The 21,069-nt window shown below is 42.0% G+C and overlaps 1 protein-coding gene across 2 annotated transcripts in view; it reads left to right on the forward strand.

Annotated features, from left to right (window-relative positions):
• The window catches only part of DEPTOR (DEP domain containing MTOR interacting protein), a 130,065-nt gene that overhangs the window by 75,959 nt on the left and 33,037 nt on the right, over positions 1-21,069 (forward strand). For both annotated transcript variants that reach the window (XM_006211424.4, XM_031691286.2), the window contains exons 5-8: positions 7,581-7,766; positions 9,658-9,792; positions 14,167-14,237; positions 16,102-16,206. In XM_006211424.4, the coding sequence (XP_006211486.1) occupies positions 7,581-7,766; positions 9,658-9,792; positions 14,167-14,237; positions 16,102-16,206 (497 nt within the window). The remainder of the gene's footprint in view (positions 1-7,580; positions 7,767-9,657; positions 9,793-14,166; positions 14,238-16,101; positions 16,207-21,069) is intronic.

The raw sequence follows: 21,069 nt of genomic DNA on the forward strand, positions 1-21,069 counted from the left end.
TTAACTGCATCCTTTGCAGGGCTTTCTTCTTCCTCTTTATAATAATCATTATCTTTTCCCCTCTGTCTGTTGAAGCCCTCTTTTGACTCTTCTAAACTCTGAAACTTTTGAAAAGTTCTGATGAAGTGCTAACCAAGAAACAGTTGATATCTGCACATTCTTCTCTGCACCCCCCCAACCCCCACCTTGTTACCTTCTTTCCTTATCACACTGCCGGATTCAGTTGCTTATTTCATGATGTCTGTTGTGTTATGTCATCTGCCAGCACACATTTCAAGGATGGAAGAAAGTATGTGACCTCCCTCCCTCCAACTAGATAAGTAGCTTAAAATGTCTTTTATATTCAGCCGAGCTTGCAGGGCTTGAGATGATGAGTTTTCATATTCATCTTTAGACTATGTGCGTGAGTGGAATAGAAGCCAATGTTCCTTCTTTCAGATAACCCGCTTTTAAAAGTGTCTTTGCTAAAATCATCCTAATAATTTATAAGGGCAAAAAAATGTAGCCACATTGTTCACCGAGGGAAAAAAATCTATCTGAGCTACGTCACTTTGTTCTTTCGGTAGCCTCCATCATGTTTCCTTCGTGCTTCCTGGAAAGTAAAGGCCTGCAGAGAATAATAGGGGTCTGTTCTCTTTTACCAAATATCAACATCGTGAGTTTAGTGCTTCTGCAGCTCCCCCACTTTCCTAAACAATACGATCAGTTTGTATTTACATTGCTTCGGCTTTCTGGCTATGCCTGCTTTTCCTTCTGTTTTATTCTCGTTTAATACTAAGCCAAGCCAAGCCCCTTGTGCCCCTAGAGAATTCCACCAATGCAAAAAGGAAGGCTTGGAAAGTCCCAGAGATTATAAATTGGATGTATAAAAAAATGTCAGTTTTCAATTACAGCTGTGTTAAGAGCACAACGAGAATATTAGATACTGCGGGTAACCTTTGAACGTTGTCTCTTCTTCCTGTTCAGAGATTCGTATTCTCAAGGGGCAATTCAGTCAACTCTTCCTCTATTGCTAGACATCAGTCTTGGTTCCATGTTTGTGTAGTTGCAAACAATGCTGATGTACACCTCTTAAAAAATATATCTCCTCAAGGAGCAGAGGACGAAATTTGTTAAATTACATATGTCACAGCATTTACTATAATCTAAAGGTCCTGTGAACACTGGGATCTGAGAAATGAAGAATTGAATGACCTCGAGATTTAGAGACACCAATCACTGTTCTCGTCCTTGATTTTTCCTTCCTTCTCTTTAATTTTTTTCCCCCTAGATTTTAGGTTATTTTTTCTGTGTTTAACAAAGAGCAACTTGCTTACATAGCAGATGATTTTTTTTTCTCCTTTTTCAGTTTTATTAGGTAGAATTATTACAGTTCAGCTGCACATACCATAGCAGATGATTTTTGTATTTAATATGAAAAATGTCGTGTTAAAATGTAGAAAGAATCAATGCATTTCACTGTCTGGAATATAAACTACAAGTCATTTAGCCATTTTTATTTCTTGAGACTCTACCTACGTAATTGATGGCTGTGAAAAAGAAATCTTTGGCTTTCTTAATCTAATTACTTCTTAAAACTTCCTGTGTCTTAACTCACTCCTTTCCTTCTTGCTTTTCTTTGACTTTTGAGATTCAAATATCTTCTCATGGGATACTTGCCAAACTTGAACTGGATCTCTGCTTAAATTTTTTATTTTTCACAAGTGAAAGGTGATGGAACTGCTCGTGGGAGCTGGGCAAAGTGTTCTTTGAAAGAGGGGCAGAAAAGACAAAAGAAGTGGGTTATTTGCAAGAACTTAGGAGACCGAAGGCTGTAGTCAGTCTTTAGGAGTCTAAAAAAAACACTTAAAACACCATATATCAGATTCCATTCCAAGTCTCTTAAGTAAGTTATCCCATTTCGTCTTCACAGCAAAACTATGCAAAAAGTTTGAAGCTTACATTTAGTAAGCTGCCCAAATCACTCAGCTCGTAAAGGTGGTAGAACTCGGAGCAAAACTGGGTTCATCTGACCCTAGAAGCTTTGCTTTTCATTGTGTGATACTATTTTCTAAAAGTTATTCAGCTTAAGAGAGTTTTCAGTAAAGTCCCAACTTCAGTGTTTTGTTCCAATACAAAACGATGTCTCATCTAGCAGACTTTGGTGTTGATGGGCAGGATGAGCAGGTGAAGGTGTCATGGTCCCATCGGCATGCTGAGATAGCTGGGATGGTGCCTGACGCTTACTGGGTGCTCAGCTGGTTAAATAGATGAGCGATGTTATGTGTGATGGATTGATGCTGTAACATGGCTGTCCACCTGCACCCTCAGCTTTTATAACTGCGACTACCTGTGTTACACCTAGGGCTGCACTCATGAACAGCAAATATATGAAACTCAGTGTTTGTGTTATTACACTTCTAAAGAGAGGGAGGAGAAAAAGAACCCTTTTAACAGCAAAATAATTCTTTAAAAACAATGCAAGCAACAATTGCATAATTGTCACTTCTCTATTTTGAGAGAAGAATTTGACTCCATCCGTGCCAACCCCACAGCTGGAGGAGGAACACATGGAGACCTTCACTGCACAGAGTGTGGCAGCTCCCGAGGCACAAAAGCCAAATAAGTCCTTGAAAATTGAAGTGGGAAAGAGGGTAGGAAGGGATAAATTGAGAGTTCGGGATTTGCAGACACTAACTACTATATATAAAATAGATAAACAGCAAGGTCCTACTGTAGAGCACAGGGAACTATATGCAATACCTTGTCATGGCCAATAATGAAAAAGAATGTGAAAAAGAAACACATATATATGAATAAGTGAATCACTATGCTGTACAGCAGAAATTAACACAATATTGTAAATTGAGTATACGTCAAAAAAAAAAAGAGAGAACAAAAATTGAAGTGGAGCATTAAATGTAGTGTCTCATGAATTGAATTTCCATAAGCCAAATGGCAATATATCATCAGCAAATGATGGTTAACAGAAAAACAGCAACACTGGTTGTAAAATAACAAAAGTGCAGTTTGTTGACTTGTCACAATCTTCTAGGCGTCATGCTTAACATGGCTTTTCTAGCGTCTCATCCAGTTCTTGTTTCCCTGATTGGTCATGTTGAAGGTCGTCTACACTATTAGAGAGAGAATGTGATGAGTAAGGACTATTTAAACTTAATCCTTGTATCTTATCCTAGACAGTAGGTTTACCCTTTTAGGTATAGGTGGCGTAGAGCTGGGGAGGTGGAGAATGGGGGTGAATTTAACTCTGGCACAGCCAGACTCTTAAAGCCTAAGGAGATTAACTTAGTCAGATTTCCTCTTCAATTTAAAAATATTTTTAAAGTACTTTTATCTGTTATGGAAGTTGTTTAGATTCAGAATGCTTTTCTGGATTGATTTATACCAAAGCCAGTGTTTTGTGTAATTCACTGTACAAAGACAAAACAGTAGGCATTAAGTTCATACACAGTGCTATATATTTTCAGGTTATAATTTAAGACACTGTTGCCAAAGTCACCTTGAGGATTTAAAAAATCACAATACACTCAGAAAAGAAATAAGTAACTTACCTACAAAATTTTATTATAGTATTCTTGAATGGAGTGGTATAGTAAATTTATTTTTATTTTATTTATCTTTTGGATGGGGAGGTAATTAGGTTTGTTTTTGTTTGTTTATTAGAGGAGGTATTGGGGATATTGGGAGTTTGTTATATAATTTCTCACACATGCTAAGCGTGCACTCTACTGCTTGAGCTATACCCTCTTCCTGATGTAGGAAATTGATGTAAAAATTTGACTGTCCACAAAAGAGCCACTATTTGGAGATATCATATCAAAGTGTAACTGGCTTATCTTTTGGTCCAAGGTGCATTTAGCACCTCCTGAATGCAAGAGTGTGTTATTTACTAAGAACATGCAGAACGATCACTGAATTAAATGTGTTTGTCTTTGTGGCCAACGTCATTCATTAGCCAAAGTGACTAGTTGTATCACCATTTAAAGACTGAAACACCCATATGAAGTATTAGGTTAAATGTTGGCAGTGTGTACTCTCTTCATAGGGACCCACCTTTCTGAGACTCTGATAGTCACGTAACCAGAAAAATTATTCATTAGCAAATGTGGGTGATAAATACAGTTGCAACCCTACACTGCATTTGCTGGTGTTGACTTAGAAGGAATGTGATGCTGTTTGTGAAACACCTGTGGAGGCGGTTGAACCAGTTAACGTTATTGATAAAAGGGTTAATATGATTCTTAATACGTTGTATTAGATTGTTTTCCTCGTGGTTTATAGAATTTTGAATTTCATAGTCCCAAAACAAAAAGTTTGCCAAGAATGAATACTTAAAGGAAAAAAAACCTTCTATTGTTGCCATCACTTCATGAAACTGTGGACAAGAAAATGATCTGACATTTAGTCAGTCTCACTCAATAAATGTTTGTTGAATTAAATGGATAGATGAGTGAACAACAAAAAAAGTTGTGATGATATAATATCAGAATAAAGGAAAGCCTTTAAATGAAATAGACTCAGTTTTGGGAAAAACTAAATGCATTGTCCTTAACATTGCAATTTCCCCGTGTCCCAGCACGCTCTTCACGACATACCATGAGCCCACAGGTTGATATGGGGAGACCTGCTGCATAAACTAGCCACTGAATAGTTCAAAGTCAGCTGTATTCTGGACCGGCTCCTTATCTCTTTGACTACCTACCACTGGCGATTCACGTCTAGCCATGTACCAAGCCCCTACTCTGAGCCAAACACTAGTAGTCCAAGATTTGAGGATGCCAGAAATGATGAAGTCCCAGCCTGGGCTTTTGAGACGAGTGACTTATTTGGGAAAATAGATGTGCTCCTCCCCTGCTTCTAAACAGATAAACCCATATTACACCACAGCATGGTAAGCGTCCCCAAAAGACTGCCTAGGGCTAGGTGTATGGACAACGGAAAGAAAATAAAGATGAATTCTGTGATGAACTTGGGAGTGAGTGTTGGATAAGATGATGTTTTGCTATAAGTTTAGAGTCTTTCCCAAGCTCTTGTGGCCTGTATTTCTAGGTAAACACAGTGCTTTGGGTTCAGAAGCAATAGTTGTGTGGCCTGAACTAACTTAAGTCTCAATTCTTGCACTGTGAAAATAAGATAATGGCTCTGTCTACCTTACAGAGTGGTGGTGAGGATGGCATTGCATATTACTTGTACAGTTAGTACAGTGGCATGTAGTTAAGTGGATGGTATAATTATGACAGACTTCAGCAGGGTGGGCTAGAGATGGCAATCAGTGGACACGGAGGCTTTTATTAAACCCTGATGGGCTGACTCTTCACCCACAGGCTTAAAATAATCTCTCTTCTGAATTTCCATAGCAGTTTACATTTAATTCCTTTGAGATATTTGAAATTTCCCTTTGGTACTATAGTTACATGTGAACTTGTTTTATTACCTTTGCTAGACTGTAAGTTTATCGAGGGCAAGAATGTGCTATATAATTTCCCTTTGCAGTTCTAGCTCTCAAGAGCAGTGATGATTGACCTCTAGGTATTCATAGTATAAATGAAGAAGAATGAGTCAGTATTTAAATAATGAATGAAAGGTGGAATATTCCTCTCCATCAAATTTAGTATTTGCCAGCCTTGTTTATACTCAACATAGATAAATAATTCTGGTTTTTTAAAATGTGCATTTCATATTAACTAATGAAATTGAGCTTCTTCTCATGTGCTATTTTTTTTTTTTTGGTGAAGTCTATCAAGTATTTTGAATTCTGGGGGGTTGTTTGAGACTTCAGCTTGATGCTGGCCAGTTTGCAGAATTCCTGGCTACTTCCCAGAGACAAAAATGACCTAGAAACTTGGCTCTAGGGGTGTGATGTCTTGACTGTTCCACAACTCCACGATTCGTGAACGCAGAGCATAAAACTGAAGTTGCAAACAGACCATGATAAATCCCTGAGATATAAGTGGTCATGCAGAACTGGGTGTAAATTCAGTCTGGTACCCGTACATCTGCAGTTTTATGTAACATTATTTCAGTTCTTTTTGAGAGCCTAAACAAGCACAGGAGTTGGTTCTCAGAGGCAGTCGAGAGAAGTAATTTGAAACTTGAACTCTGGAGTGACACACTGTAGTTCTGTTTCTCCCTCTGCCATTTACTGTCTTCTTTGGGTCTTAACTAATCTCTCTGGGCTTCAGTTTCTTCATCAAAAAAATATGGAAGAAAATAACAGTAAGTGTATCCCAGGCTGTTGTTATAATGAAAGGAATGAATGCATGCCAATAGCATTTAAAGAGTGCTGAATTCATAGGAAGTGCTTTATGAAGGTTAGCTGTTGTTACTACTGATTTGGGGTTGACAGCCTGGCAGGGTTAGGTATTCTGAAGTGCAGACTTTCCTTAGGAACTGCTCAGCCTTTCTCTGGATAGCTTTTCATTCATTAAACATCAGTCTTCAACAGCCACATACTGTTTGATTCCATTTATACAGAATTCTCTAAGTGATAACATTATAGAGGTGGAGAACATTCTAGCGGTTGCCAGATGTGAAGGACTTGGAGTGGGAGGATGTCAGGGGTTAGCGTGAGGGAGTTTCTTTGTCTTGATGTAATAGTTCAGTGCCTTGAGTGTGGTGTTGGTTACAGTGATCTATACATGTGATAAAATTGCATAAAAAGACACACACATGTAAGGAGTACACATAAAAACTGGTAAAATCTGAATAAGGTCTATAGATTGTCCTAATGTCGATGTCCTGGTCTGATCTGTACTTCAGTTATTTCCATAAGTGTCTGGATGAAGGGTACACAGGGACTCTCTGTACTATTTCTTATTGCTGTTGGTCTTTCCAGCAGCTTTAGGGAGATACAGTTCATATAGCCTACCATTCACTCATATTAAAGTGTACAAGTCACTGAGTTTTTAGCATAGTCACAGATCTGTGCAGTCGTCACCACAGTCAATTTTAGACCATTTCACCACCTCAGAAAGGAACCCCACACTTTAGTTAACACTCCCTACCCACTAGACCTCTCCAGCCCCTGGTACCCACCAATCTACTCTGTCTCTATAGATTTCCTTATTCTGGATTTTTCACATGAATGGAATCACATGCTATGCGGTCTCTATATTATTTTTGCAACTCTCTGTGGGTCTATAGTTATTCCAAAATGAAAAGTTAAAAAAAATGAATGGCTGTGTTGCTATGGGACAAGCACTGTGCTGGGCACTGGGGACACATGACTAAATGAAGCCATGATCACTGCCCGCAAAAGCCTAGAGTTTAGTGGGAAAGTCAGAGAAGTCAATGGACAATGAGAAAGCGGTGTGATAAATGCTCTGATGGAGGTAAAGTAGGAGCCAGGACAACACCAGGAAGAGTATAACATAGATTGCGGGTAAGGTCAGGCCAAGTTCCTCCAGTGGAACTGGTTAGCAGAATTTTTAAGTGCAGGGAACGTGGAAAGAATCTGAAACCGTGTGTGGACTGTGACATCTGTGAAACTCAACTCTTTCTGAAAACTTTTGCCCCTGTTGGCTGGGGTCTTCAGGCACCAGGATGCCAGACAGTCCTCATCCGTTGTTTGTTCTCCCCAGTGTCCAACAAGCACCCGTTTGTGGACAGCAATCTCCTCTACCAGTTCAGAATGAACTTCCGGCGGAGGCGAAGACTGATGGAGCTGCTCAATGAGAAATCCCCCTCCTCCCAGGAAACTCATGACAGCCCCTTCTGCCTGAGGAAACAGAGCCATGACAATCGGAAATCCACCAGTTTTATGTCAGGTATGTCAGTCCCATTTGTTTGATCACATGCATCTGTCTTTTGAGAAATAGCATAGTAGTAACTCACCTTTGTGCCATTCTGCTCTCCAGAAAATTTTTATTTATTTATAAACAAGAAGCATACCCCTGACCCCAAAGAACACACACACACACACAGACACACATACACAATGAAATTGTTCCTGGGCAATCAACTTTGGTGCTATGAAGTCTGTTTTACAATATCATGTATTTGAATTACAGAGGACCGTTCAAGCTCTCACTCATACCTTACTTACTTTTCATTTACAAATAGTTCTTACATATCTATAATTATCCAGTTTTCTAAATCACAGCAGTGAAAAGCTAGCTATGTATTTTAGGGATGAATAAAGACTTCTGAGAGCATGTACAGCTAAAAGGCAACTGATTTTCAGTCTACCACACAGAACACATCAAAACTGTGAAGAGCAGACACCGGAACCCAGGAAGCGCGGCAGCCCGGGGCTGTTATGTGTAAGGTCAGACAGTCCCGTATAATTAACCGTGACAAAGATAACCCCACTCATCCCAAAAAAGTGCACGTGATGTGTCATTCTGTGTAAGAGGGGGAGGTGCTTCACAGGGTAATTTCTTCTGAAAACTTGACCTTGACTCAAGAAACTGGTTGGCCTAAGGTTTGGCGCTTCTGGGCTTAACCTGAAACCCAGGGCAAAATGAAAACGTGTTTCTTGGTTACGAATAGGAGGTGACCATGAGAATACTGACAGCTAGATGTACTGAGAACTTTCTGTGCCACTGGCTCGGAGTCAGGCTCGCCTGCTTGAATTTCTCGTTTAATTCTCACTGTTACTCTACGGGGAAAGACTTTTCTTATCTCCACTTTCTCGGTGAAGAAACTGAGGCATCGAGCAATTGGGTGGCTTACTCACGGTTACACCGCTAGAGAGTGCTGGGTCTCACGCCAGCTGTGTCTCACTCCAGTGCTTCTACTGTACTGTCTGCTCCCCAGCCTTCTGCATCCCAGTTTCCTCAGACACAGCTGGGATGGAGGAGAGAATAAACCAAGAGCTGCTCTGGGAAAGTAAACACCAGCCAAGGGTCAGAAGCCTAAGCCTGTGCTTAGAGGCACACAGTTGTGTGTCCTTAAGGTTGCAGTCTCCTGCAAATGCAGAGGAACCATTCACATCCTCACTGTTCTTAAGGGGGTCTGACAGATGCGAACACGTGTCGATGATGTGAAGGAGGCTACAGTAACCGTGGTCACCATATAAGCCAGCACTGACTTTGTGCCTCCCAGGCACTGAGTGGAGTCCTCTCCATGGCTTCTTTCATCCCATCATATACCTTGTTCTCCTCATACTGAGAGCCATACGGCAGAGAGGAAGAGACCAGACCACTGAAGCTGCTGCCTCCCATACGCCTTCAAAGCCTGAAGTTGTGCTCTGTATTTTAACCCCCTCCTTCTGTAGCTCTGGGTGATTCATGATTTAGTATTCAATCAGGAAGCACTTAATATCACCATTAATTCATGAAGTGTCTCACCAGCGCTTAATTTACATCCTTCCAGCTTAGCCCGGCTGGGTAGTTTCCTAACATAATATTTTATGTAGCTGAGTACTTTCAAATCTTTATATAATCCACTCCCTGCACCAGTCCTATGAAATGGCATTGTTCTTCCCACTTTATAGTTGGGGAAACTGAGGCTCAGAAAACAGAAGGGAATGGCCCGGGGCTGGACTATCAGTAAGTGGCAGAGCTGCCACTCAAACCCTTGCTTTCCTGACTCCAAGGCCAGAGTGCTTTATTCTGGCGCCTGTGACCCGCCTCCCTGTCCCTGGCCGCTGTGAGCCCTGGGGATGCCAGACCGCCCGCCACCCTCCGTGACTGTGTGTGTTCTCGGCCCGCACAGTCAGCCCCAGCAAGGAGATCAAGATCGTGTCGGCCGTGCGGAGGAGCAGCATGAGCAGCTGCGGGAGCAGCGGCTACTTCAGCAGCAGCCCCACCCTCAGCAGCAGCCCCCCTGTGCTCTGCAACCCCAAATCTGGTGAGTGGCGGAGAAGTAGCCTCGTGTCGGACGGTGATGGTTCGGGGCACTCAGGCGCATGTGCAGGCTGGGTGCCCTGCAAAGTGGATTCTCGGGCGGGAGGCTGGTGTGTGGCAGTCTCCTCCCCACGTGCTCCTGGGGGAAACACCTGCTGGAAAGAAAGGGTGTAGGTTTGGGCAGAGGGAGAACTGGGCTGCAGTGCCGCCTCAGTGGAGGCTTCAGACCCCATGAGGAGCCCTAGAGCTGGGATGGCCTGGAGAGTTATTCCAGCTTGGGGTGGGCGGCCAGGCCTTTATCTCCTCATATTGGCCAGTCATTGGCTGTTGACTGCCCCTGCACGGATGGCGTGGCCTGGGGAAAGGCAGCTTCTTTGGAGAGAGAGTTCCAAAGACAGCTGAAAACATTGGCCGTCTGAGGGCTGTCTGCTGTTAGCAGTCCCTATTGCTGGGAGGAGCTGCTCAGTCCCGAGGGAGGGTTTGAGCAGCAAACAGCAGGGGAAATAGTGCTTCCCCGGATTGCAGCTGATGCGAAGACCTGTCGGGTCTCAGCACCCTGAAGGAAGAAGCTCAGACCTCCGCAAACCCGGCTGTCCCTGCAATAGACTCTTGGTGCCTTGTGGTTTCAAACCCTACTCACCAACTTCCATGGCATCTATATTCCAAAAAAGAAAAATAGGCACAAAGGTTGTTAATGAACTTGTACTTAGAAATAATCCTTCCTTGACCTAATCAGTTCTTCTGCCCCACAGGAACCTGTATTCCATCCCTTCCCCACCTCCTTCCCAGGATTATATTGTGTGGTCTATCATGAAAACCGTGGCCTTGAAAACACCTTCACCGCCATTTGTTTAGTGCCCCGCCCACCCTCAGTTCAGTATATCACCTTCAGGGCAGAAACTTTTTTCCTTTGTTCATGCCGTTTCCTCATACAAGGATAGGAGGTCATGGCCTCATCCCTCAGTGAGGACATCATCTCTTGGATGAAAAAGAAAATTATGCATCCACGAGAATAAGGGCAAAGAGATGTTGTTATAGGACTTTAAGAGAAAACTGACATCTAATGCTATTCTCTAGGCAAGTGCATTTTTTCCCTAACTTTTCTTCCCCCTGCCTTCTGGAGGGTTAGCTCTGAGAATAAAGTTGTAACCTGCAAAGGTATGAAGAAACTTGCTCCCACACTGCCTCTGGCTGGAAAATCATCAAGCACCCACATACTACTGGGTTTTTCAATTAATAGAGCATCACTGATAAGATAGAATGAGAAGTACATTCTTAGAAATAGCATGTTTGAAGCCTTGATGGACACCTCAAAGTTAGAACCAAAAGAATTCAGTTTCAGGAAAGGGTCAGTTGTGATAAAGCCATTTTACATGTTTTTGATTGCTTACAATAGTAGAAGATGAACAAAGTGTTGATTTTACTTAAATTAACTGCGCATTCATCTTCCCTGAGGTGGGTTTGCATTGTTTCTTCATTCTCTTTACCCTCTTGGCTCAGAGGGAAAATTTTACTGATATGCAGGCAGAAAAGATAGGTCAAGTTGCCTTAGGGGGGCTCTCTAAGGACCAGCGCGTCAGGACTTAATTGTGTCCTACCTCTTAGCCATATTCTGACCAGCTCCTCTTTCACTCTGAGTTCGGAGGATTCCCAAGATGCAGTGAGCTCATCTGCGATTTTTTTTTTCTTAAGGAGATAAGCAGACTTCACAGTAAGGCATTTAAAATTAATCATTAGATACACATCAGGATATGTATATTTTTCACTACTGTATATAAATGCCTTAAGCCAGATAAAAAAAAGTGCTACAGAAAATAACATAGTCAGTATCATTGTAAAGAGTAAATAAATTCCCAAGAATGTGAAAAGAGAAAGCTGGAAATAATTCCCTTGGTCTCAAAGTTTCTACATTTTCAACGTAAGAACGAGAGAAAGTATATTAAAACAAATGGTCAGTATTATTGCCAAATATTACAATATAGTGTGATTCAAAACTACAGTGAGGTGTCAGTCACCTCATGTCTCAGAATGAGTGTTATCAAAAAGATAAGTAACAACAAATATTGGTGAGAATGTGGAGAAAGGGAACCCTCGTGCACTGTTGGTGGGAGTGTAAATTGACGCAACCACTATGGAAAACAGTATGGGGGTTCCTAAAAATATTACAAATAGAACTACCGTGTGGTCCAGGAATTTCACTTCTGGGTATTTATCTAATTCTAATTTGAAAAGTTATCTGCACCCCCATGTTTACTGCAGCATTGTTTACAATAGCCAAGACATGGAAACAACCTAAGTGTCCATCAGTGGATGAATGGATAAGGAAAATTAATAATGGAATGTTATTCAGCCATGAAAATGAAGGAAATTCTGCCATTTGCATCAACATGGATGAACCTCGAAGGCATTATGCTAAGTGAAATAAGTCAGACGAGGACAAATACCATATGATCTCACTTGTATATGGACTTTAACAAACAAAAAAGCCGCCAACTCAAATGGGTGGTTGCCAGAGGAGGGGATGGGATGAGGCGGATGGGAGGGTGGGCAAAATGAGTGAAGGGGGTCAAAAGGTGCACATTTCTAGTTATAAAATAAGTGAAGTCTTGGAGATGTAATGTACAGCGTGGTGACTGTGGTTAATAGTACTTCACTGTATATTTGAAAGTTGCTAAGAGTAGATCTTAAAAGTTCTCATCACAAGAAAAATCTGTAGCCATGTGAGGTGACAGATGTTAACTAGATTAGGTGATGATTTCATAATATACACATCATTATGTTATAAACTGAAACTAGTATAATGTTATATATCGATTATATCTCAATAAAAAAAGAGAGAAAGTGTAGTAAAATAAATGGTCTCTAATAAATGTTGGAAATATCACAAGTACACTGTGATTCCTACATCCAAACTCTTAAACCCCAGAAAGGATTGCAGGGGGTGAGGTGGGGAGAGAGCTTTCTGGCAGGGAATGAAAAGGGCACAGTTCTCAACCACAGACCCCTTTTCTTGCCTCCCGACTGTCTGCTGAGACCTTTGCTCTTGATATTCAACCTTCTCCCTCTTTGGGGGCAACGTAAACTCACATTCTCTTTTTTGAGCTTTCTGAAAGCAAAAGTAATAACCCCAGCCACCTGTCACTCAACAAGAAGCACTTCGTTGCCTCTAACTGAGAAGGTGCTTATCAGGGCCCAGCTGCTGGTGGAGCGTCCAGGCCTCGCCCCAGCTGCCTTTCACTTTCTGTTCCGAGACTGGCGTCTGACGTCTGAAGGCCACCAGCAGAGGGAATTGGAGGCTGGCACTTCTTGCCAGGTTAAGCTTCCGTCCCTGGCCTTTCCAGTGTCTTTGTGGACCCGAGTTCATGATGTCTCTATAACTAGGATAGGGTGGTCCTTGCCTGCCAACCCACTGGCTGCTCTGGACAGTTGTGGCAGTCCATTCTCCAGTTCTTAGTGAGCACAGGATGGATGCGGAAGTTCATTTTTGCTGGGTTTTTAGGCAGGCAACAAGTCAGGAGTTGACTGTGGCCCTCACCATCTTGGTGGACCACCAGCGTGATCTGATGAGAACGGATGTCTCAGGAGGGCAGCACACAGCTACCTTTTGGAGCTTCTGAGCCCTTTCTTCTGCTTACTGTGGAGACAGCACCACATGAGAGGAGCCTTGTAGCATTGACTTGTTGTGTCTGAGACCTTGGGCACAAGCTATTTAACTTCTCTCAGCTTCTCTTTTCTCCCTGATAGAATAATGATGAAACGCACCCATTCATTCTTGTGATGATTAAATAGGAGGATATATTTCTAGCACCTAGCATAGCGCCCAGCACGTGGTAAGCATGCAGAAAAGTCCACCAGTTTTACCATTCAGGGCAAAAGGCAACGTGTACGTGAAATCTGGGCTATTAATAGGGAAATAGTGAGACTCTTCCCCTTTGTATGGGATGTCTGCAATATGTTGGGGGAGGGGGTTGTGCGGGGCTTGTTCTGGAAACATGGCTATCAGACTGCCAGGGTTGGGACTTCTCTTAACTTTGACATGTCGAACGCATGTCTAGATTTAAAAGAAAGAAATTGGAGAACTAGAAAATGTTGGGGGTTTTGTCCTTTACAGAAAAATTTCAAACCACTCCTTACCCCACCCCTGGCACTCTCACCGTGCTCTGTTTCTTCTTGCCATAGCTCTGTAAGTTAGGTTTAGGGTTATTTATGTTTGCTAATATATTCCATCTCTAGCTGGCTACACTAGAAACTGGGAGACAGGGATCTTTGCCACTTTTGTTCCCTGATGTCACATTTGAGGCAGTCAGTAAATATCTACTGAATAAATGAACAGAGGGTTCAGAAGGGTTTCTAGTTTGACACTGCATCTGTCTTTCAGTGTTAAAAAGACCGGTCACTTCTGAGGAACTCCTGACTCCTGGGGCTCCATATGCGAGGAAGACGTTCACGGTAGGTGCGCTGTTCTGTTTTTCTCCCTTGCTGCTCGTCGATCTCAGCCATGTCAACATGTCACTGTGTCAATTTGTAACTTAGGAGCGAAACTGAAAAAAAGCTTCTCCCAATTTCCCTTTTGTTTTAGCTTCATTATAATAGTAGGCTTTATTGACCCCTAGGCACAAAGATGCATTAGGACTTGACACAATTTATTATTAATACAGCATTTAAAATTCCTTTTGATGTATCCTTTAAAAAAGATTTCTATCAGGCACTCATTCTAATATATTCTAATATAATTACAGATTAAAAGGCAAATGCTAGAACAAAAAATGCCAATAATTTCTTCTGCGTTACAGTTAATTCTAAAAATTATTTAAGACATTAGGAAAGTCTTAAGGTAGAGAAAGAAAACTATGGGATAGATTGATTGCTCTACATAAGGAATGATGCTTTTGACAACATTATCATGCCTTGAGCTATATGAGCGCCTGATTTGGGTGCACTGTGTACCTGGGAGCACCTCCGGACCACCTGCCCTTTCTCGGAGGTCCTTCAGGCTTCCCTCTTCTTCTGGGGTCTCACTGGTTCCTTCAAACAGATTCCAAGTGCTCTGCTTGGTATCATGTCACCCACTTTCCATCCCCTGGCCTCTTTCTTTGTCTCCTCCCATCTTCAGCGACATCTTCTTTAAAACACTTCTCTTTGTCTCACTTTTATAACTTTTGTTTTATTTACCTCAGGGAGGAAAAGCATCTTTCCACACTCATTCATATGCTGCAAACTTTTGTCAAGGACCGCTCCACGTTCTGAGCACTCAGGAGTTAAAGTTGGGGGGCTCAGTTGTAGCAGGTCATAAGAAAGAAACACTAGTGATGTGTCTGTATCGGGGAACAGGTACACTGTGCATCTGGAAGTGGAATTAGGTATCATGAACAATAGCAGCAAACCCAAAAGCCAGCAAAGTGCCCAAGAAGAACTTCTCAGACAAGCAGAAACTAAGAGTTCATCGATATTAAACCTGCCCTAAAAGCCTTTTTGAGAGTATTCACAAAACATTTCATCTGCTTCCCTGTTTTTCCACCATCTCCAGCATTCAAGAGACAGTGGATTGTATTTTTAAAGTGTACGTCTTTTTGATTTTAAATATCAGTGCCAGCGTTGCTAGTAATTGACTGAATGGCTTTCCTCTGTATTTCAGTTGGGTTATGTCTTAGAGACATGTCTGGGAGCTGCTCAGGGAATGAAACTGCCAATTCTAATTATGACTCTGTAGGAAGGGGCACCCTCCAGTTTCAAACAACTTTTGGACCAGAGTTGACTTCTAAATTGTGAACTTTATGCACTTTTTCACTGTCTTTCCTTGGTGGAGAAAATTGTGTTTCAAGAAAGCCAAGATTCTTCATGCGTCCTAACCTTAGTAATTTAAATTGTTACACTTTAGAGTTCAGTGCGGTAGCAAGATCATCAAGAAAGTATCATTTGGATGCAGGGGAAGCAGACAAACTTGGAAGAGAGATGGGGTCTGGAGAGAAATTTCAACCACGTTTTTAAGATCTTCTAAACTTTCCATTCGAGTCTGATATTAAACTGCATAGTAGCCTAAGAAAGAGGCGTTCTGCCAGTTATCTGAGTCGTAACCTCCCAGAAGCAGCTTCTTTCTGCCAAACAAGTGCTTCTTGACCACATTTTCCACTTAGATACATAAGCCTGTGTTTGCGATAGAAGGAAAGCGTTCCATTCCCCTGACAGGGGAGAGATGAAATGGAGACGGGCTATCTCATGGCGTGCACTTAATCTTGGGCTTTCTCTCTCTTGGAAGTCCGGGCAAGTTGCCAGGGACCGTCTGCTGATTGCTAATTGTGGTTTTCCTCTCTAGATTGTCGGTGACGCCGTTGGCTGGGGCTTTGTGGTGCGAGGAAGCAAGCCCTGCCACATCCAGGCCGTGGACCCCAGCGGCCCCGCGGCTGCTGCGGGGATGAAGGTACCGCTAGTCGAGCCGTGTCTAAGTACCTCAGCTCTGCTTCATTGTGTGCTGCCGTCTGTGCCTCTTTCCCTATGTGTTTGGTTCCGTTTTTGTCATTTCCTTTTCCCTTTCTGAATGAGGTTGAAATGAAGCCAAAAGCATACGATGTAGCAAGTGGGAGGGTAAGTTCTCCTCTCGCTCTGGCTGCGCCTCCTCGGTCTCCAGACCTGCCTTGGTTTTTCCCTGTCTCTCTCCTTAACCAATACTGAGTTTGAAAAAGAATTTTTCCTTTTTGCTTAAATCTTATGTAATAACTCTACTGCTTCTGCTCCACACAAAGTGTATGCTTGTGGCGTTTATGTATCCAGTAGAGCACGCAGGAGCGTAAGAAACAGGGACTAGTGAGAGAAAGAGAACGAAAGTCATGGAATTTGGAAGAGGAGAGCTGGATTTATATTTTGATGTTTCTGCTCACCAGCTCTGACTTTGAACAAGTTCTGTGACGTCCCAGAGGCTGTCTCCTCTGAGAACGGAATCATATTTCGTTCTGCTGTTTGATGGATTAAATATGCGGAAACACTTGATAAAGTACAAAGAACTACACACATATCAAAAAACTGAACAAATTAGCTGAGGTTTTTGAAAATAATTTTTACATATTTTAAGTATTAAAGGAATGACTCTAAAGTCAAGAAAATCTGGAAAATACGGACAAGCAGGAATGAAAAATTATAATTGCCAATAATCTTGCCTAACTCAGAGATAACCACCGTTAACATTTTCAAGCGCCTCTATTGAAGTCTGATTGAGATACAATAAACTTAATTTATTGTATTAATAAATACGTTGTTAATATTTTGATTATATTCTTCCAGACTTCTTGTACCTGTATATACATATATACATACACACATACATGCAAATACATATATATATATATACACTCATTATTTTTTTTGTAAAGAAATACAGTATAAGAGGATGTTGAGAACACTAGTTTCTGCTTCAAAACACATTTATCTAGCACAGTTTTGTTCTGTCATCTGTAAAACTTTTCACAGAGGACATTTATCTCTTGATTGTCTGGGGTCATGGGAGGATGCAAAGAACTTGAAAGCGACGGATTATTTCCATCTTTATTTCCTCAATACTTTGATCCTCCTGCATCAGTCCTTCTCCTAGAGCAGTAAACCAGTAAAGCAGTAGGCACGGTTTGGATCTCCACAGCTCTGATTTCTAGCACTTACCCTCTGGCAATGGTTTAATGTACTAGAAAAGAGAGGTGAGCTGCTGAGACCAGCTCAAGGGAGCCCCGAGCAGAGATTATGGCCAGTCTGAGTAATCGGTGCTGGTAGGGTTCAGGGTCGACTCTGCCCCCTGATTTGAACGCCTCCTTCATCCAGGGAGGCAGAGTCTCGCCCGGTCCTGTGCTGTGGGCAAGTTAACAGAAGCCTTGTTGGCTCGGTCCGTCTGTCAGCGCTGCAGTGGGCAGAGCACCAAACAAGCCCAGAGCAGGAAAGTTTGCCAAGAGCATTTGTATCTGTGCCGAGGCTGAATTTTTCATTTTCTAATGGAACTCTTGGCTGTGGGAAGGGTTTTATATTTTATTTCCACAGTAAATTACCTAAGTATAAATTATTTTTGGCAGAGCGCTTCGGTTCTGAGCGTGTACTCACTCGCATGGGGCTTTGACTTAAAAGCACATCTCCTTTGAGGAAGGCAGTGGGTTGACATTGCAGCTAAAGACCTGGCTTTTGCTTAGCCAAATGTGTTTAATTGATTTCAGTTCATCTTGATTAACACGCATAACTGTTCTAGGCATTGTCAACTGATTAATTAATTAACTTCTTAATGTATATACCCTGATAGGGCAACCTGGTATTTTTTTTTTCCAACTTCAGAAGCTAATACTCCAGATGGTTTGTAGTCTTAGTTTCTCAGAGGGGAGTGTACGATGGTTTTCATGTGTTGTAGGACAGGACAGAATTCAGTAGAACTGCATTTTCAAAATTGTATTATACAGCACTCTGGTCCAGCAAAATATCCTGTCTTGAGGTTCTGTGATCAAAACAGTTTTAAACTGCTGCACACTTTATTTCCCTGTTGGAGTTTACAAAAAGCATATTAGCATCCTAAAAATGCAGGTGAATCCAGTAGGGGGAAAAAATCTGTTTAAACTATCTAACACAACATTTCTCTTAAGATTAAGAATAGCCCTGTTCTAAGAAGCTGCCTTTGGTCAAACTCTGTACTGGAATGAATATATTAGATATATTTTTGAATTGTACTGTTGGTTACATGAAAATGAGAGGAAATAACCATGCTCTTCCACATAATTTACTGGGGCATATTCCTTTACATTACTTAGTCTGTTATTTTGTTATAGAAAATGCTGAATAAATTATTTCCTATTTTTACCATATATATTTTTTATAAAATAACTTTACTTATATAAAAAGCCATTTTTGTGATCCAGTTCTAGAGGCTTGTTTGCCAACCTGGGCCATCGCTCCTGCTCTCAGACGGCAGGGCAGTGTGTCTGGTTGTGCGGTGCTCTGTTGAGGGGGAGCGGAGGTGACCCTGCAGGAGAGTGTCCCGGGGGAAGGATCTGCTGACCTGGGCCATCATTGACCTGTGTGGTCCGGGTGGTAGAAATTGCCCAAAACTCTGGCCAGAAGCCTCCTTTTGGCATCTCCGACTAGCAAGGACTGGCCCAGGACAGTGTGAAGTGTCCCACTGTCTCCACAGAAGACCAGGCTCAGCCCTCAGGTCCCAGCCCTTCTCTTCTCCAGTGTAGACAGAGCTTTGTATCTGGGCCTTTGTGACCTTTCCATCTAGGGAAAATTTTGTGCTTTTACTGTTGCTGCTTCATTTCACTGCTTTACTTGCCAAAACAGAAAGCATTTTGTAACTAAGTTGCTTGTGTGTGTTTACCATTTCTCTCTTTTATTTTACCTTTTTATGGGGCTTGGAAAATTTTAAGAGATGGGCCACGAGTATGTGGATAGGACAGGCCCCAGACTGAAGAGACTGAGTGCTATATTCACCTAACACTTCTTGACCTTCCCAGGCCCAAAGAAGGGCTCTTTGCCTGGTTTAAATGGAACCTTTAATCCACGATGAGGGGAGACTCTCATGTCTGTATTAAAATTTACTTACTTAAAAAGAATGTGAAAAGGGATATGTGTATGTACATGTATGACTGAGACGTTATGCTGTACACCAGAAGTTGAAACAGCATTGTAAACTGACTCTACGAAAAAGAACGCGCACACACACACAAAATTACTTCTCTAGAAATTCTGGAAGAGCTCCAGAGAAAATGTGTCCTTAAGGAGAATGGTAAGACCCTCCTGACTTCTCTGGATTGGAGAGAGAGCTCTGTGACCCGGCCCCAGTGCCCAGAGCAGTCTGTGCCCGTAGCCTCCTCACAGCTGACCTAGGCTGGTAGGGGCTGGGTCAGGCAACTCAGGTCAGGATGGCATTGCTGAGATGCAGGCCAGGGAAGGTTCCATCCTGACTTCAGTTGTAAATGGAACTGAGTTTTAAGTGCTTCAGTCAAAAGACTTTTACACCATCTCTAGCTTGTACGAAAATTTTATTTCTCCTCTGGTCCATCTCTCTTCTTCCCTTCCAGTTACCTTCTCCTCTTCCTGCAGTAGTAATGTATTTGTTCCCAGAGACCAAAAAGGGAACAGATGTTACAGGAGGCCCCAAACTATAACCTTATTTTTAGTTTTGTCTGAATCAAGACCCACATTAAAAAGAGAACAATGAATTATAAGTTGCTGTGTTGTTTCGTACTCCTCTCCTCCTGCTTCCGGCCAACAGAACAATGTCCAGAGTCCCTTTAGAATTCTCACTTGATCCAGCATCTCTGAATTTGGAGTTATTCCTATTTTGAAGGTTCTTTTATTTAAAAAATGAAATCTGTAAACCTCTGGCTAGGAGGACCTTTCCTTGGCATTGTAACTCTAGAATGGAGCATGAAATATGGGAACCATCAAAAGTCGAGTCAACCCATGTAATGCATTTTCACCTAAAAGAGGTTGTTTCCTACATTTCCCTTTGGCAACTCTTCACTCATCCTTTAGGGATTGCATACCAGTAGCTTCTGGTCCTTTTCAACACAGTGGGGAAAGGAGGAAAGAAGAGAAGGAGCTACCCGTTATTGAGTGTCTTCTGTATGCCTGACCGTGCACCATTCTAGGCTCTTTCTGCGCGTGAGTCCACTTAGTATCAGCATCTAAATACTAAAATCCTGGAGGAAGAAATGGTTCCAGGAGGAATCATTGTGTTTCTTACCTCTTCTCTGCTACTTTGAAAAGGGATAAAGTTCCTCCTCCAAGACATTCTACAGGCTACAGTCTGATGACTATCACTTAAACTTGGCTTCTTGTCACAACCTTTAACGACATCCTCTTTTTTTTTTTTATCACATCAAGTGTAAACTCTTTTCTGGATGACATTATCTAATCATAACTTCACTTTGCATGATCCTTTAATGGCTTCCTTCCACTCTGGTCAGGGCAGAATTTTACATCTCACAAGTAAATACATCATGGCAGGGAAGGTATAACTCAAATGGTGGAGCATATACTTAGCATGCACAGGGTCCTGGGTTCAATCCCCAGTACCTCTTCTAAAAGTAAATAAATAAATACAAATCACCCTAATTACCACCCTCCCCCCCCCCACCAAATATATGATTGTTTCTCTGTCTGCCCCTCAAGTAAATCTAATTACATGACTCTGACTCTTAAATACTTTAATGGCTTCCCATTACAATGAGCGTAAATTCCAGACACCGGCTATGGCCTACAGAATCCATGATCTGGGTCCTTTGTAAATCATAACAGGAGCTCCAAACCTGTTTTGCTG

This window comes from Vicugna pacos, chromosome 25, assembly GCF_048564905.1.
Source record: "Vicugna pacos chromosome 25, VicPac4, whole genome shotgun sequence".
NCBI classification, from domain to species: domain Eukaryota; kingdom Metazoa; phylum Chordata; class Mammalia; order Artiodactyla; family Camelidae; genus Vicugna; species Vicugna pacos.